The following is a 27,405-nucleotide window of genomic DNA, read 5'->3' as shown; positions in this document are numbered from 1 at the left end:
TATTAAATGTCCTCTTTCTTGAGCTTTGATGATCCCTTGATCCCTTTTTCCTAGAATGCCAATCTTTGGGGGGGTGTGTGTGCGTGCGTGTGTGGTCTTGCTCTGTTGCCCATGTTGGAATGCAGTGGCGTGATCTCAGCTCACTGCAACCTCCACCTCCCGGGTTCAAGTGATTCTCCTGTCTCAACCTCCTGAGTAGCTGGACTACAGGCATGGGCCACCATGACTGGCTAATTTTTGTATTTTAAGTAGAGATGGGGTTTCACCATGTTGGCCAGGCTGGTCTCAAACTCCTGACTTCAGGTGATCTGCCCACCTCGGCCTCCCAAAGTGCTGGGATTACAGGCATGAGCCACCATGCCTGGCCTAGAATGCCAATCTTGTTTCCTGGATGCAATCTACTCTGTCAGCTCCCAAGAATGTGACTGATAGGGGCTTCATGTTAAGCTTTGCTCTGCCCCTTCCCTCTGCTTCCTCCGAGTGCCTCTTCCCTACGTGTTCCTGGTTGTGCTCCATGTTGGCTGCTTCACTCCTGTGTTCAATGACCACGGACAGTTGGTTCATCTCCAAGGGCACAGCCCTGAAGAGCTCACTGAAGACTTCTTGCTGTCAGGGGATGATTTTAGACCGGCGGCTTTAGCAGATTTTTTTTGGCCAGCCCTCACCTGCAAACATGTTTAGGTCTCTCTTGAGGGACATGTGCCCTGCCTGGGGCATGTAGGTCATGCTGCCAACTTCCTGGGAGTAGAGTCGGGGGGGGGTCTTGGGGATCTCCTCAGCGTAGGCGAAGCCTTTCTTCTTATACCTGGACCCCTTTTTAGTCCAGAGCCCCACCTCTGCCTTCTGCTGTCCTTCAGTGCCTGAGCCTAGAGCCACCTCTCTACAATTTCCCCAAAGAAAAACTTCCAGGCTCGTCTGAGGCATGCCGTGGAAGGAACCTGGGATCTCAACAGCTTCCCAGAGTGCGGATCAAGCCCTCTGGTTTGGCCCCCACTGCTCCTGCCCCATGGCCTCTGTAGTGCCAGCTGCCTCCATTTGCCCAAGCTTCTGGGTCGGGCCAAATGAATGGCCCTGATTATTAGCAGCATCCTCCCTCCTTGCCTTCACCTGTCCTTGGGTCCTAGCTTCGTCCCGTCTGTTCCCCTCACTCACATCTCAGTCTACCTATCAGGAAAATGGGGATAACAGTGGTTCCCACCTCCTGGGATTGCTGTGAAGAATAAATGAGCTCAGGGTGGTGTCATCATCGCCAAGATGGAAATGACCTGGGCAGCCCCTCCGGCCAGCCCTGTCCCCAGCATGTGTTCTGTTCTGCTCACACAAACCCAGAAAGAGGAGCCAGCCAGGTGACAGTATGAAACACACATGCTGAGTGTGCAGAGCCAGGAACTCTGTTCCCTGCACGTGCTCCAGGCCCTGCCAATGGTGCATGACCAGTCACCAGCCAAGCATGGCGCTGAGAACGTATGTGGCCTCCCTGAGGCTTTGCTCAGTCCCCTCCCTCCACACCCACGGAAAGAGGTGTGCACACATGCAAAATAGCAATAATAATAGTATGAGATGGCAGCTGAGACCTGTGCGACTGATGACAGTTTGAAAGAAGGATGAGCAGGCTCTCTGCCATCTGCCCACCGACTTTTCAAGTTACTTTTACCCACCTTCAAAATTACATCTGCTTTTAGCAAGAATTACTGATGTGATAAAGATGGGAGTGTTCACCATGCAAGGGCAGGTAAGTTGCTCTGTGCCATTGGGGGTTTAACCCTTAAAAGGAGAGGGGTCTCCCTTCAGCTGCTGCAGGATCCTGGTAGAAGACGGCACAGATGACATGAAAACCCAGGGAGCCATGCCTGCTGCTGGGATCTGGGCTCACCCACCTCCTGCCCCTACCCAAAACTGTCAGGACACGAAGCCTTGCCCGGAGCCTCAAATGCCCAGGGGCTTGGCCAGGCCACAGACTGTGCAGTGGAATGTGTGCACACTGCCTGCTTCATCCCACAGCTGTGCCTGCCATAGGTTACCCAGCAGCAGTGGGCACGTGCAATTCAGCTGAATTCAGGGAAGCCAGCAAGTGCTGGGGAATTTCAATGGATGACCTCAGCACGGTCAGGTGTCTGTTTAGAAAAATATACATGGCCAGGCGTGGTGGCTCACGCCTGTAATCCCAGCACTTTGGGAGGCCAAGGAGGGTGGATCACAAGGTCAAGAGATCTAGACCATCCTGGCCAACATGGTGAGACTCCGTCTCTACTAAAAATACAAAAATTAGCTGGGCTTGGTGGCGCACACATGTAATCCTAGCTACTCATGAGGCTGAGGCAAGAGAATCGCTTGAACCTGTGAGGCAGAGGTTGCAGTGAGCTGAGATGGCACGACTGCACTCCAGCCTGGTGACAGAGAGACTCCCTCTCAAAAAAAAAAAAAAAAAAGTAAGAGAAAAATATACACTTACGAGGGCGAGGCAGGAGGATCACTTGAGGTCAGGAGTTCGAGACCAGCCTGGCCAACATGGTCAAACCCTGTCTGTCTCCACTAAAAATACAAAAATTAGCTGGGTGTGGTGGTGCATGCCTGTAGTTCCAGTTACTCAGGAGGCTGAGGCAGGAGAATCGCTTGAACCTGGGAGACGGAGGGTCCAGTGAGCAAAGATTGGGCCACTGCACTCCAGCCTGGGCGACAGAGCAAGACTTCGTATCCAAAAAAAAAAAGCAAACAACAACAACAACAAAAGAACATTTAATGTACACGATGTGGTAGAAGAAAAGCACTTATTAGTGAGAATCACGGCCTCCTCCTAAGAAGAGAGTGTCCCCTACTGCAGAGTGCTTTGCTTCTTAATCAGGCTCAGGAGGGAGGGCCTGAGGCCATTGAGACCATGCCTGGAACAAGGAGGCAGACAGCCAGGCTGGTGACTACAGAGGGCCACCCACACACAGGGGGTGGAGCCAGCACCTCTGTGCTCTGCCTGTGAAGTGGCTGGCAGTCCTTCCCAGGACGGTGTGAGCTGAGGTGTCCTGGGTGCACCAGCTAGCCCACGGCACAGAGCCTGCCTGCTGGTCTCTACCTACAGGGGATCCCCTGCTGCTCCAGCATCAGATTTGGGACGCCCCCCTTGCCCCAACCAGAGGGCATCAGCGACGCCTAGGTAAGTGCTCATCTTAGGGACAAGTAAGAACATAATCAATTGCAGAAATGTCTGCAGGTCTGGTAGGCTCTGCCTCTGCTGCCCCATGCAGACCTCAGCCCAGGGCACCTGTCCTGGTGCTGCGCTGGCTGTGTTGTGGATCTGCCTCTCCAGGGCTGGCCTTGTAGACCCTGACCCAGGGAGCAGCTGGGCTGGCCCCACGTACAACTAGCAGCAGGCAAGGGTGGGACAGAGCCAGACTGCAGCCTCCCCCAGGCATGGCTTTGACTGTTTTAAAAAACTTAAAATGGCCGGGCATGGTGGCTCACCCCTGTCATCCCAGCACTTTGGGAGGCCAAGGTGGGTGGATCACCTGAGGTCAGGAGTTCAAAACAAGCCTGGCCAACATGGTGAAACCCCGTCTCTGCTAAAAATTCAAAAATTAGCTGAGTATGGTGGCAGATGCCTGTAATCCTGGTTGCTCAGGAGGCTGAGGCCCAAAAATTGCTTGAACCCAGGGGGCAGAGGTTGCAGTGAGTGGAGATTGCACCACTGCACCCCAGCCTGGGCGACAGAGTGAGACTGTCTCAGAAAAACCCAAAAAAACAAAAGAACTAAAAATGTCCTTCATGCTTGGAGTCAAACATTCAAACAGAATAAAGGAGACAATGGGAATGCTACCTACCCCAGACCCCAGGTCTCTTACCTGGCGGTCTCAGTCAGCTCAGGCCACTATGAAAAAGGATCACAGACTGGGTGGCTTATAAATAGCAGGCATTTATTTCTCATAGTTTTGGAGGCTGGAAGTTCCAGATCAAGGTGCCCGTATGGTTGGGTCCTGGGGAGGGCTCTCTTCAGGTTGCAGTTGGCCACATGGCAGAGAAAGAGGAAGAGAGCTTGGGGTCTCCATCCTCTTGACCTAACCTCTCAAGGGTCCCACCTCCTAATGCCATTACACTGGGGCTGATAATTTCTACATATGAATTTGTGGGGAGGAGTACAGAAACATTTGGTTCATAGCACCAGAGGAAACATACGAATGTCCATGTTTTATGCATCCTACCAGGAATTTCTGTGTGCACACACACATACACTCATTCGAACAAATGAGATAAGTCTAGAACATACCCTCTAGCTTCCTCTTTTTCACGAAACAATATACTCTGAAGATTGCTGCATTTCATAGACCTAAATATACCTCCTTCTTTTTTTGGTTTTAGACGGAGTTTCACTCGGAGTTGCCGAGGCTGGAGTGCAATGGTGTGATCTCGGCTCACTGTAACCTCCGCCTTCCAGGTTCAAGCGAGTCTCCTGCCTCAGGCTCCCGAGTAGCCAAGATTACAGGCGCCCGCCATCACGCCCGGCTAGTTTTTGTATTTTTAGCACAGATGGGGTTTCACCATGTTGGTCAGGCTGGTCTCGAACTCCTGACTTCAAGTGATCCACCTGCCTCAGCCTCCCAAAGCGCTGGGATTGCACCAGGAGAGCCACCACGCCCAGCCACCGCCCTCTTTTTCAATGACTGCATGGTAATGCAGACCTGACCTAGGGATGTGATGTAATTAATCCTGATAGTTCTTAAGTTGTTCCTATCCTTTTCCAATCACTACAATGCTTTGATGAGCTTCTGTATTACATGTCTTGACAAGACTGTGAAGTGGGCTTGCCGGGCCAGAGCACATGTGTGTGCAGTTCTGCTAAATGTGACTACATTCCCCCATGGAGCATGTCCCTTCAGCTCACTCGAAAGGCCATTGTCAAAGTTTGGAACTTGCTGATCTGATAGTGGAAAGTAGGATCTCATTGATATTTCAGTTTGCGTTTCTCTTATTGTGATGACACTCAGCATATTTTAAAATGTTTAGAGGCATTTTTCTTTTCTGTGAAGGATTTCTTCCCGTTGCCCATTTTTCAATTCAGTTGTTGGATTTCTTTCTTTGATTTATAGTGGCCCTTTGCCTGTGCCATAAGTTACATATATTATTATGCATAAGATTCTGTTTTCACATACACTTAAGTATACCTTATTCTTTTTCATGACTGCAGGGTAAATTCCATCTTAGGAATGTGCCATATTTTTTTTCTATGTATCTTTTTTTTTTAACTTTAAGCAGGATGTTTTCTGCCATGCAGATATATTTTTTTCTTATCTGGTAGAATAAATCAATTATGTTGCTATGGCCACAGGGTTTTGCAAGATCATTAAAGAGTTCAACCCTCTCCAAGATTACAGGTGTGTGTGTGTATGTGTGTTTGAGACAGAGTCTTGTTCTGTCACCCAGGCTGGACTGCAGTGGCACAATCTTGGCTCACTGCAGCCTCCACTTCCTGGGTTCAAGCAATCCTCCTGCCTCAGCCTCCTGAGTAGCTGGGACTGCAAGCACGCCACCATGCCCAGCTGACTTTTGCATTTTTAGCACAGTAGGAATTTCATCATGTTAGCTGGGCTGATCTCAAACTTCTGACCTCAAATGATCTGACCGCCTTGGCCTCCCAAAGTGCTGGGATTACAGGCTTGAGTCACCGCGCCTGGCCAACAGTTGTTTTTTTGTTTTAATCATTTTCTTCCGGTATTTTTTTGGTTTCCATCTTTGATCCATCAGGCTTCTTCTGGAGGGAGTGGCCAGCATGACTCCATAAAGCCACATCCCCAATATAGTAAAAGGCTGTCTGGAAGGCTGTCTGGGCCCCAGCTTTGTACCCCACGGTCAGGTCACTGTGTCTGGGTGGAATTGTCCCCTAAACACAGTCCCACTGAGAGGTGAAGCCAACGGGACTTCCTGGGTCCAATGGGGAGTTGGAGAACTTTTGTGTCTTACAAGAGGATTGTAAAACGAACCAATCAGTGCTCTGTAAAATGGACCTATCGGTGCTCTGTAAAATGGACCAATCAGCAGAATTCTAAAACTAACCAATCCCAGCTAGGATTGAGAAAAGGGCATTCTGACAGTACAGGAACAGGACACGGGAGGGGACAAATAAGGGAATAAAAGCTGCCTCTCCCCTCCCCCAAGCCAGCAGCGGCAACCTGCTCGGGTCTTCTTGGATGCCGTGGAAGCTTTGTTCTTTTGCTCTTCACAATACTCTTGCTGCTGCTCACCCTTTGGGTCCTTGCCATCTTTGAGAGCTATAACACCCGGAAGGCCCAGGGTTCCATTCTTGAAATCAGCCAGACCACGAACCCACCCCAAGGAACCAACTCCAAACACACCGCTCGCTCCTATTACAAGCACAATGTTCTCAGAGCTGGGAACTGGGCTCAGGCCGGCTTCCAATTGCTCACGCTGGCGGAGGAAAGGCCCACCGCACTGTGTGAAGTGAAGGCAAGGCCGCTCTAGGTTTGTGCCGCCTGGTTTTTGCCAGCCCCTCTTTCTCCGTCTCCCCCAGGGACACCACCACCGTTCATATGTGAGCTGCTGCTTTGTGTCAGGAGCTGCCATGGCCCAGGATGGGACAATGGGCGCACTTGGGAGGGCCTGCATCGTGGCACATTGCAGGGGCCTCGCTGAGTCGAGTAGAGAATCCGGCCTGAGCCCTGGCCAGCAGTGGGAGCCATCCAGGACCTGGGGAGGGAAGGCAACTGCCAGGGGGAACGGTACGTGCAAAAGGGTCCCCCGCAGGGCACAGCGGGCCACTGAGGACCAAGTCTAGCTGTGCCTACCGAGATCCACTGCTGAGAACACGACGCAGTACACAGGGCACACAGTCCCAGGCAAAACCGAGCGAAATAGAGGACCCCCTGCACACCCGTCGGCCAGGCACAGCGCAGGCGCAAGAACGCAACCACCCAGACCTCACACCCAAAGAGCGAGAGCTGGCGGACCTTGTGCGGCAGGCCAGCCCCTCGGGGAACGGCCGGGTTCTGGCACCTGTCGTGCTCAGGCTCCAGTTCTGACTTAAAAACTCAGATGCTCACGCCTGTAATCCCAGCAGTTTGGGAGGCAGAGGCCCACGGATCACGAGGTCAGGAGTTCGAGACCAGCCTGGCCAAAATGGTGAAATCCCGTCTCTACCAAAAATACAAAAATTAGCTGGGCTTGGTGGGCACCTGTAATCCCAGCTACTCTGGGAGGCAGGAGAATCCCTTGAAACTGGAAGGTGAACCAAGATCACCCCACTGCCCTCCAGCCTGGGAGAAAGAGTGAGACTCCATCTCAAACAACAACAACAAACTCTGATGCTGTTTTCTCATCTATAAAAGGTGGTGACACTACAGCAGCCACTGACTCTGTGAACCCTCAGATCAGCAAGCACTTTTTGGGTGGGTGTGTTACAGGAGAGGGGTCCCAATCCAGATCCCAAGGGATGGTTCTTGGATCTTGGGCAAGAAAGAATTCAGGGCGTTTCCACAGAATAAAGTGAAAGTAAGTTTATTAGGAAATTAAAGGGGTAAAAGACCGGCTACTCCATAGACAGAGCAGCCCCAAGGGCTGCGGTTTGCCCATTTTAATGGTTATTTCTTGAATATATACTAAACAAGAGGTGGATTATTCATGCCTCCCCTTTTCAGACCATATAGGGTGACTTCCTGATGTTGCCATGGCATTTGTAAACTGTCATGGTGGCGGTGGGAGTGTAGCAGTGAGGACGACCAAAGGACACATCTTGTTGCCATTTTGGGTTTTAGCCAGCTTCTCTACAGCAACCTGTTTTATCAGCGTGGTCTTTATGACCTGTATCTTGTGCCGACCTCATATCTCATCCTGTGACTTAGAATGCCTTAACCGTCTGGGAATGCAGCTCAGTAGGTCTTAGCCTTATTTTACCGGCCCCTATTCAAAATGGAGTTGCTCTGGTTCAAATGCCTCGGACAGGCGCAGAGGGAGGGTGGTGAGTGGAGCCCACCCACCACCAAGTCACACGCACCCACACTCCTGAATCGTATTTTCTAGGCATCTTACTAATTTAATCCCCACAACAACGAGCTGCGGAGGTTGTTTCTCTCTCAGATTTCTGCACATCCTCTGTACTTGTAGGATTTGGGGGAACAAGTCAAGTTGCACAAGCTAATCCCTGAAAGGTGAGCCCCGCAGCCCTCTCCCAGAGCCGGTGGCCTGGGTGCCAGGTCCCCGACAAATGCTGGCTCCACGGCAGCTGCCATCACTTCCCTGCGGAAGTGCCAGTCTGCAGGGCAACCCCGAGGTCCTCGTGCGGGTGACCAGCTGCGGCACGGCCAGCTCGGCCCAGGGAGGGAGGGGCTGGGCCGCCCCTCAGGTGTCTCGCGAGGGCGCTTGGCGGCTCCAGCAGAGGGTCTGCATGTGAGAAGGTCGGGAAGTGCTGCTGCTTACGGGGCTGCCTTCAATTATTTCAGCTGCACCGAGGTATTTCAGAGTCAGACCAAATAAACATTTGCATCTAAAAAAGGCGAAACAGGGTCATTTGAAATAGAGAAGAAAGCCTTTCCCATATCCGGAGGGTGTGGCCCGACGTTCCAGAGCAGCGGCAAGGGTTCGCTCTGGTTTTGTGCCTGTGCCAGGGCACCTAGCCCAGCCTCTGCTTCAGGAGGGAAGTTATTTTCTTTTAAATCAAATGTGTGGCGACCTACGTTTCCTTTCCCTGATTTGCACCGTGGTCACCCTGGGCCCCCTGCTGCTGTCCGGTCCACATCTTTAAAGGGCTCTCTGTGCTTTTCCTAAGAAGGGGACCACAACACACTCGACAGTATCCACCGGTCGTGCCCAAGGCAGGAGGAAGGGCGGCGCCCCCAAACTCCCAGGCCGCCTGCAGCACCCTCCCTGCGCCCCTCTCCGCCTCTGGGGAGCATCCTGCCACCCCCCCCCCCCCCCCCCCCGCCCCCACGCCAGCCGGCACCTTCTCACTCTTGGCCAGGCGCTCTGGAGACGTCTGAGAGCCAGGGTTTTCCTGAAGAGTCAGGATTGGAAGGTTGGAAGGCGGTGAGGGCATCAGGTTTTTTCTTCCCTTTTCTTCTAGCAATTACGCCCCCGTGGCTAAATTAAACTCCCATCGGCTAAATTAGGCCCAAAGGGAGAGGCACCTGCTGCTAAGCTGAGTGTGTTGTCCCCCTAGGACTTCCATCCATTGCTGAGCTCCTGACGACAGCAGACGACAGGCCGCACCCTGATCCCACCTGGTTTACAGGTGCTGTCACACAGGTACACCTTCTTGTGGATCATCAGTCACCATTTGCCCCTGGCAACAACCCTGTCTTGGAGGAAGGTCCTTGCCGACACCCGCCCCTCCCCACCCTTCAGGCTCCCTTGCTCCTTCATTCAACCATTGTTTACATTTCGTTCAGGACTGCTGACTAACACTTTCAAGCACAGCGGACCCTTAAACAACGCAGGTTCAAACTGTGCGGGTCCACCCACAGGGAGGTTTTTTTTTTTTTTTTTGAGACGAAGTCTCCCTCTGCCCAGGCTGGAGTGCAGTGGCCGGATCTCAGCTCACTGCAAGCTCCGCCTCCCGGGTTTACGCCATTCTCCTGCCTCAGCCTCCTATGTGGTTTTTCAATCAGTTATACACGCAGAGTATCCCTGCCTCTCCTGCCTCCCTTCCCACCTCCTCCACATCTTCCTTTCCGCCACCCTGAGGCATCAAGACCAGCCCCTCCTCCTCAGCCACTCAACGTGAAGATAACTAGGATGAAGACTTTTATGATAATGCACTTCCACTTAGTAAATACTTTCTCTTATGATGTTAATGACATTTTATTTTCCCTAGCTTAGTTTATTGTAAGAATACAGTATAAATACATATACAAAGTATGTGTGAACTGATTTTTTAATGTTACCAGTAAGGCTTCCAGTTAACAGTAGGCTATTTATTAGTTAAGTTTGGAGGGAGCCTGAAGTTACACAAGGGTTTCTGACTGCGTGAGAGCTTGGCTCTCCAACCATCACATTGTTCAAGGTTCAACTGCACCTCTCCTACCCATCTCCCCCGCCATCTGATGTAGTAAGATAAATATAAAAACACTTAGAAGCCCTTGAAAACCAGGAAAAATGCCACCAACAGACCAGAACATTGGCAAATTTCTGGAAGATATAAAGCAGAGGAGATCAGATTTGTGGTGAAACGCATTACAGCCAATGGCATGCAGGTGGGAGACCATCTTAAAAACCCTCAAGTCTGGAAATGGGGTAGGGTGGGGGCAGTGGAGAAGGAATGACTCATGGAGCTTGGATGGGGTAATCACACAAAGGGCTGCCCAGGTGGCTGAGGCAGTGTCCTGCCTGCCCCAGGGTCAAGTCTGAGTGCAGCATTCAGGCTGAAGACAAAGATGCACCGGGAGCCTCCAGAGCCAACACTGGCCCAAAGAGAGAAGCAGGGGCCTGCCCAGGTGACTGCCAGGCACCGTCAGCCACACTGACAGGGAGAGTGGCCCAGATCAGAGGCCCAGGAAGGCACTCTGCCTTTGCAACCTCCCAGCCTGTCCCCATGACCACAAGTGCCCAGTGGTGCCAGGGTTGTCAGACAGTGGCGGTTTAGTTGTGTGCAAGAACTACTCTGCACAGCAAGAATGATTGGTTGAGACCGACAGATCGCAAACACACTGCACTCAGGAACCCTTCACCCTCTTAGAAATGGCTGAGGGTCTCAGCGGGCTTTCATTCATATGAGTTGTATCTATTGATATTTACGGTAGTAGAAGTTCAAGTGGAAAAAATTTTCAATATTCATTTATTTTAAAATATTAATAATGGCATGTTAACATAAATAACACTTATACAGGCTGTGTGCGGTGGCTCACACCTGTAATGCCAGCACTTTGGGATGCCGAGGTGGGCAGATCACTTGAGGTCAAGAGTTGGAGACCAGCCTGGCCAACATGGTGAAACCCATCTCTACCAAAAATACAAAAATTAGCTGGGTGTGGTGGCGCCCGCCTGTAATCCCAGCTACTCGGAAGGCTGAGGCAGGAGAATCGCTTGAACCTGGGAGGCAGAGGTTGCAGTGAGCTGAGATTGTGCCACTGCACTCCAGCCTGGGTGACAGAGTAAGATTCCATCTCAAAAAAACAAAACAAAACAAAACAAAAAGCAAATAGCTACATTTTTTCTAAAAATAATTTAGTAAGAAGAGTGACATCATTATACATATGTGTGTGTGTATACACACACACACACACACACACACACACACATATATATATATATATATTTTTTTTTAGACAGAGTTTCGCTCTGTCACCCAGGCTGGAGTGCAGTGGTGTGATCTCGGCTCACTGCAACCTCTGCATTCTGGGTTCAAGCGATTCTCCTGCCTCAGCCTCCTAAGTAGCCGGGATTACAGACATGTGCCACCATGTCTGGCTAATTTTGTATTTTTAGTAGAGATGGGGTTTCACCATGTTGGATAGGCTGGTCTTAAACTCCTGACCTCAAATGATCCGCCCACCTTGGCCTCCCAAAGTACTGGGTTAACAGGCGTGAGCCACCATGCCTGGCCCATTTTATATTTTTTAAAATCTCCCCAATGGGCCAGGCGTGGTGGCTCACACCTGTAATCCCAGCACTTTGAGAGGCCGAGGTGGGTGAATCACCTGAAGTCAGGAGTTTCAGACCAGCCTGACCAACATGGGAAAACCCCATCTCTACCAAAAATACAAAAAATTAGCCAGGCATGGTGGTGCGCACCTGTAATCCCAGCTACTCAGGAGGTTGAGACAGGAGAATCGCTTGAACCTGGGAGGCAGAGGCTGCAGTGAGCTGAGATGGTGTCACTGCATTGCAGCCTGGTCAACAAGAGTGAAACTCTGTCTCAAAAAAAACAAAACAAAAACAAACAAAAACTCCCCAATGTCTGGCTTAATAGACACCTGGATTTTCTTTTTTGTTGTTGTTTTAATTTTATGTATTTTAATTTTATGTGTTTAATTTAATTTATTTATTTATTGAGACAGAGTCTCACCCAGCCTGCAGTGCAGTGGCATAATCTCGGCTCACTGCAACCTCTGCCTCCCAGTTCAAGCAATCCTCCTGCTTCAGCCTCCCAAGTAGCTGGGATTACAGGAATGCACCACCATGCCTAGCTAATTTTTTTTCTTTTTTTTTTTAGTAGAGATGGGGTTTCACCATGTTGGCCAGTCTGGTCTCAAACTCCTGACCTCAAGTAATCTGTCTGCCTCACCTCCCAAAGTGTTGGGATTACAGGCATGAGCCACCATGCCCAGCCAACAGCTGGATTTTCATACCTCCTTCTTCTTTCAAGCTGTAGTGATAATACACATCATGTAGACTCTGGAAAACTCCACTGAACACCCATTTGTATATGTGCTGCTGAAGCGAGCACCTGAACACCCATCAGAAAAAAAAAGTCTTTTTTATTCCTATTAAATAGTTTTGGCTTTGCAGACACCCAGAAAGAGTCTTAAGAACTCAGGCGTCTGTGGATCTCACTTTGAGAACCACTGTCTGGGCACTCATTTACAAATGGGATCGGATAATCAAGAACCCCCAGACATTTGAAGGAAACCAACAGCCTGCAGAAGAAGTAGACAGAACCCTGGAGAAAACAGGATAATAATGCAGGAATCAGGAGAAGACATTAAAATCAGCATAATTCATATCCTCTGAAGGGTCAATAAAATATAAGAACCAGTCAGATGGCAAGTGGGCACAGAGCAAATACACAAAAACCAATACTTTCCATAGATACCAATAAATAATCAATTGGAGAGGACGTTTGCAAAACCAGCAACTATCACAAATAATCTAGGCATAGGCATAACCAAAGTTCTGGAGAACCTACATGAAGACACATTTTTAATCGTATTAAAGGACATACATTGAGAGATGTGTTATGTTTCCTGTGGGAAGCTTCAATATTATAAAGGTGGCAATTATTTGAGTTGCTCAGTGAACTGTCCTCTGCATTATAGTAGGTTGAGTGGGATTTCTGTCACGAGTATGCACCAAGAGTCATAACTAATATATCTTCTAGGTCAGCAGTCCCCAGCCTTTTTGGCACCAGGGACCGGTTTCATGGAAGACAATTTTTCCACAGGCCCGGACTGAGGTGGGGATGGTTTCAGGATGAACCTGTTCCACCTCAGATCATCAGGCATTAGAGTCTCATAAGGAGGGCGCAACCTAGATCCCTCACACGCACAGTTCACAGTAGGGTTTGTGCTCCTATGAGAATCTAATTCCACTGCTGATCTGACAGGAGGCGGCGCTCAAGCGGTCATGCTCCCGCACCTGCCACTCATCTGCTATGTAACCTGGTTCTTAACAAACCACAGACAGAGAACAGTCTGTGGCCCTGGGTTTGGGGACCACTGCTCTAGGTTGAAAGCCACTCCAAATAAAATAAAGAGACAAGTGACTGACTGCAAGAAGATGTTTGCAACACATATAATAGTCAAAAGGTTAATATACTTAATATATAACATTCCTGGAGTCATATGAAGACAAAGAACCTTAAAATGCAGGCAGATAATAGAAGCTAAACAAGAAGTAGCTACATGCATGAAAACGAATCCACCTCTGAATTAGTTAGGGTAAGGCTCACCTGTTCTAAGAGACCCGATGATACAGAGGGTAGATGAAAAAACAGATCTGTTTCGGTATTAGGTTCTCCAGAGAACAGAACCAATAGGAGAAACATACACACACACACACACACACACACACACACATATATATGATAAATATGTGTCTATTTATCTAATATATATTATAGATCTATATTAGACATTACATAGGATATATATATACACAGACACACACATGCACACATATTTATTTTAAGGAATTTTGAAGAATTTATTTTAGGGAACTGTTTTAAGGGATTTATTTTAAGGACTTGGCTTCTGCGATTGTGGAGGCTTCATAAATCCAAAATCTGCAGAGTAAGCTGGTAGGCTGGAGACTGATATTCCAAGTTGGAGTTCACGAGCAGTCTGCCAGCAGAATTCCTCCTTGCTCGGAGCAGGTCAGTCTCTTTTCTCTTAAGGTCTTCAACTGATGGGATGAGATCTGCCCACATTGTGGAGAATAATCTGCTTTACTCAAAATCTTCTGATTTAAAGGTTAATCTTATCTTAAAAAATACTTTCGCCAGGTGTGGTAGCTCAGGCCTGTAATTCCAGCACTTTGGGAGGCCGAGGCGGACAGATCACTTGAGGTGAGGAGACCAGCCTGGCCAACATGGTGAAACCCCATCTCTACTAAAAATACAAAAATTAGCAGAGCATGGTGGCACATGCCTGTAATCTCAGCTACTTGGGAGGCTGAGGCACGAGAATCGCTTGAACCTAGGAGGCAGAGGTTGCAGTGAGCTAAGATTGTGCCACTCCAGCCAGGGCAACAGAGTGAGACTCCGTCTCAATCAATCAATCAATCAATCAATACCTTCATAAAAACATCTAGAATAGTGTCTAATCAAATATCTGAGCAATGTGGCCAGATGTTTAAGTTAACACACAAAATGAGCCCTCACTCTTACTTTCTCAGGTTATGGGTCTAGGCTGAGCAGCAGCTCTGCTCCTCCTGGTCCCCCAAAACCCCAGGACCCTTCTCTCCCGCTGCTGACCTCCCCTAGGGCACTGCCACAGCCAGATACTAGGCAGCTTGGAGGCCCAGGCAGAGAAGAGCCTCCTATCACAGGCCTGCTCTTACTCTGTTGCTGAGAACTTGGTCCTGTGGACAAGCCTAACTGTAAAGCAGGCAGGAAATGCAGTGGAGCTCAGCAGCTGCTGCCCAGCCACAGATCTGTTGGGCAGGAAGAAGAGGAAAATGGATTGTTTTTTCCTTTAGTAGAGATGAAGTCTTGCTATGTTGCCCAGGTTGGCTTGAATTTCTGAGTTCAAGGGATCTTCCTACCTTAGCCTCCCAAAGTGCTGGGATTACAGGCATGAGCAAAGCAAGAAGTCTCTACCCAACCTCCCTATTAAGAAGGAAATGTAAACTAAATCCAGGAATTTTTTTTTTTTTGCTTATCAGATTGGCAAGAATTAAAAGTTTGCAATCAGTTGTATGTATCAGACAGGAGGGTTCTTAACCCATAGTAACAACTACAGAAAAAGATCTGATTTTGGAGGACACTCAGAATCTTGAGTGCCCAGAAAGAACAGGTTTGGACAATGAGCAGGTGTCATGAGGCCTCCCTAGGTCAATGGCAGAAGCAGGCTTGCTCAGACACTTTGCCCATGGGACATGATGCCACAGGTGGACAGAGCCATGGCCAGGCAATGCCACTAGCACTCCCATTGGGCATTCGCTGCTTGTCCCAGGTCTGCAGATGCAGGGCCCTGGGATTCTCTGCCCAAATGTCACCAGGCCCATTACCAGGGCCATATGGGCCTGTTGAGGCTTCCCTCTTCCTCACTCTATGACCTGAAGGGGATGGAGGGTCCTTTTCTGGTGGGGCGGGGATGGGGGTTGGGGAGGTGGGAGTCCAGTATGGAGTTTGAACCTGCAGGCTGCTGTAAGGTCCCCACTGTTTTGCAGGGCTTTACTAATGTCTCTAGAAATCTCAAACACACGGCCGGGCGTGGTGGCTCACACTTGTAATCCTAGAACTTTGGGAGGCCTAGGTGGGTGGATCACAAGTTCAGGAGTTCGAGACCAGCCTGGCCAACACAGTGAAACCCCGTCTCTACTTAAAATACAAAAATTAGCTGGGCATAGTGGCAGGTGCCTGTAATCCCAGATATTCAGGAGGCTGAGGCAGGAGAACTGCTTGAACCCGGGAGGCGGAGGTTGCAGTGAGCTGAGATCATGCCACTGCACTCCAGCCTGGGCAACAGAGCTAGACTCCATCTCAGAAAAAAAAAAAAAATCTCAAACCCACATAGCCAGTAGTTCTTAGGAATCTTCTAGATTCTTCTGGGAATCTTCCATTGGTTGCAGGAAAGAACACATTCCTAGTGGAAACAGTAATTCATGGAATAATTACGCATAGAAAAGTGGGAGGCCTCATTGTTTCCCTTATGAGCTCTGGAGTCAGGCTCAAATCCTGACTTCAGTTCTTAGTAGCTGGGTGATCCTGGGCAGGCTACTTAACCTCTCTGTGCCGCAGGCTCCTCATCTGAAAAATGCGAGTAATAGTAATAAACTTTACTGAGGTTCGTGATGATTAAATTAATATTTGCGGAGTGCTCAGACCAAGAGCTTGGCATTTGATGAATACTCATTACCCATTAGCTCTTTTCATGATATCCTGACCCCGTTTCTTCTATACAAAGCATGTCAACACGCATCGGTGCATGTTGGTGTGTGCCCAGAACTGTACACACCCACCCATTAACAATGGCTGCCTGGAAGTAGGGATATGAAGGAAGTGTGAGTATCCATGTCCCTTTGTGATAGATGTGTGAATTACTGTGACTCCCCTATATCAGTCACTGACACTTGTGGACAGGTGGGTAGGTAATAGGTAGTAGCTACGCACAGGGGTGAACAAGGACGAAGCAGGCAAAGCCCCTGCCCTGGCTCAGGGGACTCTTCCAGGTCTGCCTCAGGCAGTGTAAGAACGCCCCAAGGGGCCTGGGGTGCCGAGGAGCAGGGAAAGGGACGGAGGACCGGCGCTTCCCAGTGCCAGGCCACGGCATTAGCCACCCTGCTCCTCGAGGTTCTGGGGCCAGATGTCCCCCCAAGTACGCACGGTCATTCGGTGAACAAGTGCTCTCATCTGAAAGTGCACACGCCTCCGGCGGGCTGAACTTGGGGGAGGATCCAGGCTCCATAGGGAACCGCCTCCCAGCAACGGGGCTCGCCCATCGGTGGCAGAGGTCAGGCAGGAAGGGCTGGGAAGGGCGGGGTCCGTGCGGCCTGAGCCCTAGACCCCTTAGGCCTGGGGGCGGATGTGCACTTCGCCCATTTCAACATTTCCTCCCCGGCTGGCCACGGCCCAGGAAAGAGGCAGGGGTGCGGTTTCCCTCCGCCTCCCTCTCGGCCTTCTCTCCCGCACCCCTCCTCCTCCTCCCACCGCTCCTTCCCCTCCTCCTTTCCCGCACCCCTCCTTCCTTTCCCCCTTCCTCTGTCCCTCCCCCGCCCCGGGTCCTCTCCCTCCCGTTCCCCCGCCGTGCCCTCCTCCTCTTCCTCCTCGCGGTCCCCGCCCCGGAAACCTGGCTCGCCCCGGGAGGCTGTGGTGGGGCGCGCGGGGTGGTTCAGGGGCCCATCCTCTCCGCCGCCCGCGCGCCCCGCCCGACGGCTCGCACCTGCTTGGCGGCGGCCGCTGGATTCTCAGCCTCGGGTCGAGGAGGCGGGAGGGAAAGTGGGTCAGCGCGGGGCCGCGGCGGGGCCGCTGTTGTGCTTGGAAAGGGGCCCGGGGTGCCGGGGGCCTCTCCCGGGCGCGGCGGCGGGAGCGTCCGCGCGTGACACGCCAGGCACAAAGGGGCCGGGCCGCCGCCTGCGCTGGGGCTCGGGCTGCTGGGAGAAGCCGTCGGGCGCCGCACGCGTGGGCTGTGTCCCCCTTCCCGGCCACGGCGCGGGGCGGCCGGGGCCCGGGGCTCTCCCCTCCACGAGCGATGTCCCCAAGGCCCAACACCGCAAGCCGGAGCTAGCAGGCGCCCACCACGCCCGCTCTTCGTGCGTCCCCCGGGCTGGGTCTGGGCGGCTCCCTCCTCCGGAGCTGTCCCCGCCGCCCCGCCCTGCCCCCTGGTGTCAGCCACGGGCCTCAGCAGCCTGGCGTCCTCCGGGGAGCTTTTTTCTGACACCTCTGAGGGACCCGGTCCCCTGGCCCCCTGGCCCATGCGGTCTGCCCAGGTCTTTGCGGGCGTTGGCTGTGTTTCAGGGAAACCTCCGAGGCTGATACCTGGCAGCAGCCCTGCGGAGGACTGCCCAACCACTCACTTCCCGACCACCGTGCCCCCCAGCAGCTCTGGGACGCCGGGCTCTGTGGGTGGGCTGGGTCGGGCTGCAGACATGGGTCACTGTCCTACAGCAAGGACTGGCTGCGAGAGCAAGGAGGGGACCAGGCCTTTGGGATGTCAGTCCCCGAGCTCCCCTCTGCTGTCCCCTACACGGGAGCAGAAGGGCATGGCCGGAGGGTCAGGGTGCCCCAGCTGGGTTCCTGCACTGCCGCAGGCCTTGTCCTGTTCCCGCCCGCCCCCACCCCACCCCTATCCCCCCCACCGCCCCACCGCCCCAGGCTAGAATCCCAGCGTCCTAACATGCCAAGAACTCTGGCTACTGCTGGAACTGGAACTGGGCTTCCTTCCTGGAGAGCCTATCCCCTGGGTCACCTGATGAATGTTTCACCCTGTTCCAGAAGCTTTCCAAGTCTCTGACCAGAATGCCTCCCCATCCCTTGGCTCCTGTTGCACAATCTGCATCCTACAGTGACCACGCCTGGCGCAGTCCTCTTCTCGGGCTCTGGGAGGCTGGCCTCTGTGAACGCTGGGCTGAGCCAGCTTCTGACCCAGGAGGGGCCGAGGACTGCCACATTCTCACCCCGCTCCAGGTTTGAGAAGGTATTTCCATGGGAAGCCTGTATCAAATGCGTACCCTTCCTGTGTGTCCTCACGTGTGTGCAGCAGTAACTGCTACAAGGCTACAGTCGGCACTGCTGAGCCAGGGGTGGTCCCTGAGCTTGTCTGAACCCCGCTGAGTGGAGCTCGATTGACAGGCAAGTGTTTGGTGTTCCCCTGGCTTGTAGAAGGGCTGATGTTAGCTCCTGAGACCACCATGTGTCTACTGCAAAAGGACAGCTGCAAGCCTCCAACAGATAGGGGAAGGAGGGAATGGGGAGAAGGGGGAAATCAGTAAAATACGACGTTTTCCAGCACCTGGGAGAGAAGGGGCTCTTGCACCGAAAGCCAGACACTACTCTTCTGGGGGAGGTGGCCATCTTTCCTGGCTTCATCCCTCTCCCTGGCTTGGGAGGGAGGAGGAGATCCCCACTGGGCCACTCCGGGCAGGCGCTCAGCCGGTGGGCACCCAGGTCAAGCAAGCCTGGGTGCTCCAGTGTGAAAGGAACCTTAAGCTCATTGGACTAGGACCCCAACCTTCTTTCCACCCTCATCCAGGAGCCCTTGTTTTGAAAGCTTCTATGTATTAAATAAATGACGATTAAATCAGAAAAATCTGTGACTCTTTTTTTTTTTTTTTTTTGAGACTGAGTCTTGCTTTGTCACCCAGGCTGGAGTGCAGTGGCTCGATCTAGGCTCGCTGCAAGCTCTGCCTTCCAAGTTCATGCCATTCTCCTGCCTCAGCCTCCGGAGTAGCTGGGACTACAGGCGCCCGCCACCATGCCCGGCTAATTTTTTGTATTTTTAGTAGAGACAGGGTTTCACCATGTTAACCAGGATGGTCTCAATCTCCTGACCTCGTGGTTCACCCACCTCAGCCTCCCAAAGTGCTGGGATTACAGGCGTGAACCACCACGCCCGGCCCAGAAAAATCTGTTTTGAGTGTGACCCTCAGAAACTCAGTACCCTCAGGGAATTGGGCAGGGGTCGTAGAGGCGCCTCCAAAAAAAAGGGAGAACTGCTGGGGGTCCCCCTCAGATACCTCCACATGTTACACTTTCCTGCAGGACTGGATTTTTTTTTTTTTTTTGAGACAGAGTTTCTCTCTTGTTGCCCAGGCTGCAGTGCAATGGCGCAATCTCGGCTCACGGCAACCTCCACCTCCCAGGTTCAAGCGATTCTCCTGCCTCAGCCTCCCGAGTAGCTGGGATTACAGGCATGGCCACCATGCCCGGCTAATTTTGTATTTTTAGTAGAGACAGAGTTTCTCCATGTTGGTCAGGCTGGTCTCAAACTCCCAACCTCAGGTGATCTGCCCGCTTTGGCCTCCCAGAGTGCTGGGATTACAGGGTGAGCCACGGCGCCCAGCCTAGGACTGCATTTGAGCTAAATGCAAGGAGTGCCAGTTCCTGCCGTTGACGACACATGGGCCTCACCAAGCCCTGCCCGCTAGCTCTAAGCCTCTAGGATTTCAGACAAATCTTCAAACATAAACACAGAGCCCTATGGATCCTCTCAAGAAAAGCAAGGCAGGGGCCCTGCCAATTTGGTTATGAGAAAGATTTCATTAGCTTTGTTGTATTTGGCTTTTGTGTCACGGGCCCAGTTATCACCTTCTAGAATCTCTCTTCCTCCTTGTAAACTCCAGCTGAGTTTTAAGGCTCAGAAGTTCTCAGGGAAAGCAACATTGGATATTAAGACCTGAAAGTTGGTTTTGTTCTTTTTTTTCATCAACTAGCCCTTCTTTTATGTCTGTTCGTGGCCAGACGTAGTCTGCGGCTTCACGTAGCAACGTCTGATTAAATGAAGCACAGCCTATCCTGGGGCCATAGACAGATAATTACAGTGCTTAATTTTTTCATCTGATGAATAATGAAAGCTGTGCTCATTTTGTGTGTGTGGGAAAGAGACAACTTTAATATATTTGAGCTTGAAAATGGCTTTTTAGTATTGCTGTCCTGACACACTATAACACAGCCCTGATTGGTTATCTACAAACCTTTCAAAACAGAACAGGCGTTTAGTGCCAAACAGGGCAGGCTGTGGAAGGGAGGGATTCCCTGCCTGTCTTTTATGTAATGTAATGCACATATATGGCAGAACAAATATTTCTTCCCCAAACACTACATAAACAATATATCCCACAAATAATAATCATTTGTCATCAAAGTTCTCATCATATTCTCACGTCTTAGGTATGCTACCAGACTTTTCTCAAGCAACAGAAGAAATTATTCCTACTCATATTGCTTGTCTTTTGGAACTTCCCTGCCTCTGAGCATGTGGGAGGGTAGAAAGGGTTTGACCCAGGAGCCAGCAGGGAAGCTCTAGTTCAGCAATGAACTCTGCTATGACTTGGCTGTGTTATATCGCAGAACTCACTTTCCTTCTTCGGGTTTTGATTGCTTTATCAGTTAGTGGACAGAAGAATAATTCCTCTTCCCTTCCTCTCTCCTCTCTCCTCTTTCTTTCTTTCTTTCTTTCTTTCTTTCTTTCTTTCTTTCTTTCTTTCTTTCTTTCTTTCTTTCTTTCTTTCTTTCTTTCTTTCTTTCTTTCCTTCCTTCCTTCCTTCCTTCCCTCCTTCCTTCCTTCCTCCCTCCCTCCCTCCCTCCCTCCCTCCCTCCCTCTCTTTCTCTCTCCTTCTCTCCTTCTCTGTCTCTCTCTTTCTTTCTTTCTCTTTTTCTTTCTTTCTACAAGATCTTGCTCTGTCACCCAAGCTGGAGCACAGCAGCATGATCACAGCTCACTGCAGCATCAATCTCCAGGGCTCAAGCGATCCTCCCACCTCAGTCACTCAAGTAGCTGGTACTACAGGTGTGAACCACCATGCCTGGCTAATTTTTTGTATTTTTAGTAGACACAGGGTTTTGCCATGTTGGCCAGGTTGGTGTCAAACTCCTGGCCTCAAGTGATCTACCTGCCTTGGCCTCCCAAAGTGTTAGGATTACAGGCATGAGCCACCACACCCAGCCTGTTTTATCTTTTTGTTATGGAAATTTTCCCTCTCAAACAAAACCAAACACAGAGAGAGTGTAAAATTAGCCCTCACATATTCCGCACCAGCTTCAACAATTATCAGCATATAATCAATCTTGTTTCATGTGTATTTCCACTCACTCCACCCCTGGCTTTATTTTAAACAAATCCCCAGACATCTGTAGTTTCATTTGTACGTACCACAGAATTACATTTCTTATCTAGTGCCTTTGTCTAGTGGCTTGAAATAGCAATCATTTATTAGATTATAATTCTGTGGGTCAACAATTTGGGCTGGGATCAGCTGGATGGTTCTTCTGTTGGTTTTGTCTGGGCTCTGCCATTTGGATACAGTCAGCTGGTGACTTGATTGGAGCTGGACAGTCTTGGATGGCCTCACTCACATGTCTGGGCAGTTGGCTAAGGTGCCTCAGTTCTCCACATGGCCTCTCCAGCAGGCTAGCTTCGGCAGGCTTTCATGGTGGCAGCTTTCCAAAAGAGGGCAAGCTCCAATGTGCAAGCACTTTTCAAGTCTCTGCCTGCATCATGTTTGCTAATGTCCTATTAGCCAAAACAAGTCACATAACCAAGCCCAGCATTAATGTGGGAAGGAGAATCACAAGGGCATAGAAATGAGGAGTAATCCACTGGGGGCCATTACGGTAGCAATGTATCAAGAGAATATGTTTCTAAAATATAAGGACTCCCTCCTATACACCCTTTTTAAAAACATAACCACGATTCCATTATCACAGCATACAAAATTAACCATAAATCTTTAAATATTGACAATATCCCCTTGGTGTTTACATTTCCCTAATCGACACATAAATGTTTCTGTTTTGTTATTTTTTATAGTTGTTTGAATCAGAGTTCAAATAAACCCACACACTGCATTTGGATATGCCCCTTAAGTCTCTTTAAATCTACAGATTCTCTGTTCCCTCTCTCTGTTTTTTCATTTTATTTTATTGTTTTTGAGACGGAATCTCACTCTGTTGCCCAGGCTGGAGTGCAGTGATGAGATTTCAGCTCATTGCAACCTCCACCTCCTGGGTTCAAGCAATGCTGTTGCCTCAGCCTCCTGAGTAGCTGGAACTACAGGCATGCACCACCATGTCCGGCTAATTTATATATATATTTTTTTTATTAGAGACAGAGTTTTGTCATATTGGCCAGGCTGGTCTTGAACTCCTGACCTCAGGTGATCTGCCTGCCTCAGCCTCCCAAAGTGCTGGGATTACAGGCGTGAGCCAGCACGCCCGACCCTCTCTCTCTCTTTAATGTTACGGTAATTTATTGAAGAACCTAGGTTATTTTTCCTGAAGAATGTCCCACATTCTGGATTATGTTGTTTGCACCCCACCCCCCCGTTTCTGTTTAGCATGTTCTTCCATCTCTGCATTTCCTGATATATTTAGGTAATTAGATGTGGAGGACCCATCAGATTTCAATGCAGGTTTTTGGAAATGTTTCATAGATGATGTTAGGCATTTCCACCAGCACACACATAATGTTTGGTTCTCTCTCTTTTAGTGATGTTAGGATATACTATAAGGTTCGGGTGTTTTCAGCCTGAACCCGTCAGCTTTTTTTTTTTTTTTTTTTTTTTTTGAGACAGAGTCTTGCTCTGTCTCCCAGACTGGAGTGCGCAGTGGCGTGATCTCGGCTCACTGCAAGCTCTGCCTCCCGGGTTCACGCCATTCTCCTGCTTCAGCCTCCCGAGTAGCTGGGACTACAGGTGCCTGCTGCCACGCCTGGCTAATTTTTTGTATGGTTTTTAGTAGAGAAAGGGTTTCACCGTGTTAGCCAGGATGGTCTCGATCTCCTGACCTCATGATCTGCCTGCCTCGGCCTCCCAAAGTGCTGGGATTACAGGCGTGAGCCACCGCGCCTGGCCATGACCCATCAACTTTTTATTCAGGGGTTTTAGCCCTTGATAATCATGACCTTCATCTGATATTTCAGTGGGGAATGCAATGTGGAATTTTCTGATTCTATCATTCCTCTGCATGGATTAGCTCATCCACAGTTTGGCTCTCCTGGGGTACAGGTTATACATAAAAGGCAAGAGAAGTCCTGATTCTTCCCCTTTATATACCAGTTTTCAGAAAATATTTTGACTTTGCAGCATTCTCCAAAAGTGGTCAATTAAGATTGTTTCCTTTTGTTTTGTTTGAGCATTATGATGAAGCCATATTAGGTTTCTGTTTTGTTTTGTTTTCACATTTGAAATGTTACTGAATACTTCAGGTTTTATTCTTTATAATGTTCAAGCTCTCCCATCTTTGGCCAATGAGGCTCTTCAAGCTGGTCCTTTTTACTCACTCTAAGGAGTCTTTCCAAGGCTCCCGTTGTCCATTTCTTGCCCTGCACTGGGAGTTCGTTAGGCGTTTCTCTGAGAGCATATGGCTTCTTTCAGTGGAAAATGCAATTTAGAGACCACAGTCTGGGCACTGGGTGGGGTTGGTGGGGTCAGGAGAGTTATTTGTTACTAAATTAGTCATTGTTTCTATGTCTTGGAGAAGAACCGCTTCGGAACTAACAGAATAATAATTTCAGGATGATAATATGAAAAATTAGTACCAACAATGTGATTACTGAAGACAGTTTAAGATTTTTTTGTCTTTGCAGTTCTGTTTGTCCTTAGGATACATCTCACTAGGGAGGAAGCACCCAATTACACAAGGCTTCCTGTTAAAGCGCCCTGGAAAGTATGTTTCTCCGTGGGTTAAGCTACCAAATTGTTACATAGCTTTATGTCTGTCATGTTACTTTTGACCTTTAAGTAGCTTTCTTTTTCCTTTTGGTTTAATTTTGTTTTATAGTTATGTCAAACAGTTACATGATTTCAAAGTCCAATCTGTAACACAAAGTGTAGTCAGAGGAACCTGGCTTCTATCCCAGGCCCCCACGCTTCCCTACTCCCCTTTTCTGCACCCTCCTTTTCTCACTTGAAACTGCATTGCAAGAGCACTTCCTTAGGCTTCAGGAACACTTCTTCCTTACCGACACCCAGTGGTCTGTTGTGGGGATCACCAGTGTGAGAAGGAGAGTGTCCACACTGTGCGTTGCTACCTACCATGGGTTTCAAATTGTTTTAATGGCGCTTAAAATGTAAATGAAATAGAATAAAAAAGTAAGTGTTGTTTATGTGTAACCATTGTTTAGTTTTTTTTTGTTTTTTTGTTTTTTTTTTTGAGACAGAGTCTTGCTCTGTCACCTGGGCTGGAGTGCAGTGGCCGGATCTCAGCTCACTGCAAGCTCCGCCTCCCAGGTTTTTACACCATTCTCCTGCCTCAGCCTCCCGTGTAGCTGGGACTACAGGCGCCCGCCACCTCGCCCAGCTAGTTTTTTGTATTTTTTAGTAGAGACAGGGTTTCACCGTGTTAGCCAGGATGGTCTCGATCTCCTGACCTCGTGATCCGCCCGTCTCGGCCTCCCAAAGTGCTGGGATTACAGGCTTGAGCCACCGCGCCCAGCCCCCATTGTTTAGTTTTATACACCTGTGTATGTACTTCTTTTTTTTTTGACAGAGTTTCACTCTGTCACCCAGGCTGGAGTGCAATGGTGCGATCTTGGCTAACTGCAGCCTCCGCCTTCTCCTGCCTCAGTCTCCTGAGTAGCTGGGATTACAGGCATGGGAGACCACACCCAGCTAATTTTGTATTTTTAGTAGAGATGGGGTTTCACCATGTTGGTCAGGCTGGTCTGAAACTCCTGACCTCAGATGATCCACCTGCCTTGGCCTCCCAAAGTGCTGGAATTACAGGCATGAGCCACCGTGCCTGGTGTATGTACTCTTTTACAGTGCGTCTTGATGTATTTTGTGCTGCTATAATATAATAATATCACAGGTGGGGTTATTTATTTATTTATTTATTTATTGAGACAGAGTCTCACTCTGACGCCCAGGCTAGAGTGCAATGGTGCAATCTCAGCTAACTGCAACCTCCGCCTCCTGGGTTCAAGCACTTCTCCTGCCTCAGCCTCTTGAGTAGCTGGGACAGCAGGCACCTGCCACCAGGCCCAGCTAATTTTGTATTTTTAGTAGAGGCAGGGTTTCACCATATTGGTCAGGCTGGTCTCGAACTCCTGACCTCAGGTAATCTGCCTGCCTCGGCCTCCAGAAGTGCTGGGATTATAGGCATGATCCACCACACTCAGCCTGGTGGGGTAATTTATAATGAACAAAGATTTATTGGCTCATGATTCTGGAGGCTGGGAAGTCCAGGGTCAAAGGACTGATATCTGGTGAGGGCCTTCTTGCTACATCACCCCCTAGAGGAAGGGCAACGAAAGAATCAGAGTGAGAGGGAAGGCTGAACTCCTCCTTTCTGTGGATTTAATTCATTCATAAGAGCAAAGTCCTCGTGACCTAATCACCCCTCAGTGGTCCCACCTCTTAATACTGTTACAACGGCAATGAAATGTCAACATGAGTTTTTGAGGGGACATTCAAACCATACCACAGTGCAATCTATTTCTTCGTCATCAAAAAAATTTGACAAACCCTGGATTAGTTAATTCTGAAGGTTCCTTTGGCACCAAGATTCTATAATTCTGCCTCCTGTTTAGAGAATCATGCCCTAGACTTCCTGGGACAAGCCCACCTTTTCCATTGACAAATTTCTCAGGCATCAGCAGCTAACCTCTCCTGGCATTCACCTGTCTGTTAAGACAGGTGACAGTGGAAGTCCCAAGATCTAAACAGTGCCACTCTCTGCTGTGGCAGGTTCTCTGTGGTCCGGGGTTTGATCTTAGCATCTAGGTCTATATGCTTCCAGAAGCTCTCTCACCTTCTTCTGACTCACATGTGCTGCTGGAGATACTATCTGAGTATCCCCAAAGAGCCTTGGGAGCCATCCAGGTCCACACTCAGAAACCCACCCAGAGCTGGGGCAGTAACCTCAGTGTCCTATGGACCAACTTGAGATATTTTAAAGATTCCCCAGGGTTACACTGACTGGGCCCAATCTTTTGTAGAGGCTTAGTCCTTCCATAGGCATGGTCTGCACCTGGAGCCTACGAACCATGACACTGAGGGTTGCCTGTTTCCACGCCATTGCCTTTTTCTTTAATGATGTGTGCCCAGGACGCCCGGGGAATCAGGATTGGCTTGGTGTTGGGTTTTCCTGTGATGGGCTCAGGGTGGGCATGTGATGCAGGGAACAGAAAGAGGAGTGTTTCAGCGAGAGGTTTTCCTGGTGGTAAGGAAAAAGCATACTTTCCCTCCCGCTGGGGCCCTGTGCAGTGTGAAGTGCTGAGGGTGGGAGCAGCCCTCCGTGACTTATGAGGGAGACACCTCAAACCCCAGACATGCTGAATAGGCCCGGCAGCCTGTGGGAGCGTTTCTGAGCCTTGGAAAAGAGGCGTCCCTCAGAGTCGTTATCACAGATGCCAGTGATGACCAGACATTCTGTGACTGACAGTCAGTGGCATCTTGGCAGAGAGGGTCACACTCTTCCTTTGAGGTCCACAGGAAGGGATCATGCTGGGGGTACCTTACAGGCCCCTCACTGTTTGGAGTTCAGGAGCTCCAAGAGTAAGGGAATTTGGTTCTTGCCCTGCACAAATATGAAGGGAGGATGCCCCCTTGGCATTGCCATACCGATTGCAATGGGAATGAGAGAGGGCGGGGCAGGTGGCTCATTTTGTGATTGGCAAAGGGTGGGGGCTTTTTATAATAGAAAGTAGGGCAGTTTTAACAGTCCCACGGAGCCCCTTGCTTTAGTATGAGCAGCCACACCCTGTTGTGATTTTATTGTCATTCATACTGCCACTTGATCAGCTCCTTTAAGCCTTCACTGACTTTTATTCTCTCAGATACTGTTGTTTGTGCAATAATAAGACTCTTAAGTCTTTGCAAGCAAGTTAAATTGAAATACACCAATTTCCTGTATGCAGTATGGGAATTATTCTCTAAAAT

The 27,405-nt window shown here is 49.8% G+C and overlaps 1 protein-coding gene and 1 long non-coding RNA gene across 2 annotated transcripts; one reads left to right on the top strand and one right to left on the bottom strand.

Moving 5' to 3' along the window:
* The first annotated feature begins 298 nt into the window (after positions 1–298).
* On the top strand, positions 299–10,831 carry LOC108586674 (neural Wiskott-Aldrich syndrome protein). Its single transcript, XM_017960476.3, is given in 5 exon segments — positions 299–1,732; positions 3,071–3,123; positions 3,125–3,145; positions 8,762–8,933; positions 8,935–10,831. Coding segments are annotated over 5 exon segments (420 nt in total). The 5' UTR covers positions 299–1,705; the 3' UTR covers positions 9,082–10,831.
* Positions 10,832–12,627: 1,796 nt separating this feature from the next.
* On the bottom strand, positions 12,628–17,115 carry LOC108586673. The gene is made up of 2 exons (XR_004185227.1): positions 15,881–17,115; positions 12,628–14,064 (listed from the first exon to the last, which is right to left on the bottom strand). It is a non-coding gene; the product is annotated as an uncharacterized LOC108586673 (long non-coding RNA).
* Positions 17,116–27,405: the final 10,290 nt, after the last annotated feature.

This window comes from Papio anubis, chromosome 7, assembly GCF_008728515.1.
Source record: "Papio anubis isolate 15944 chromosome 7, Panubis1.0, whole genome shotgun sequence".
In the NCBI taxonomy this organism is placed as follows: Eukaryota; Metazoa; Chordata; class Mammalia; order Primates; family Cercopithecidae; genus Papio; species Papio anubis.
Note: the sequence above shows the minus strand (reverse complement) of the source record. Positions and strands in the feature narration are given on the sequence as shown.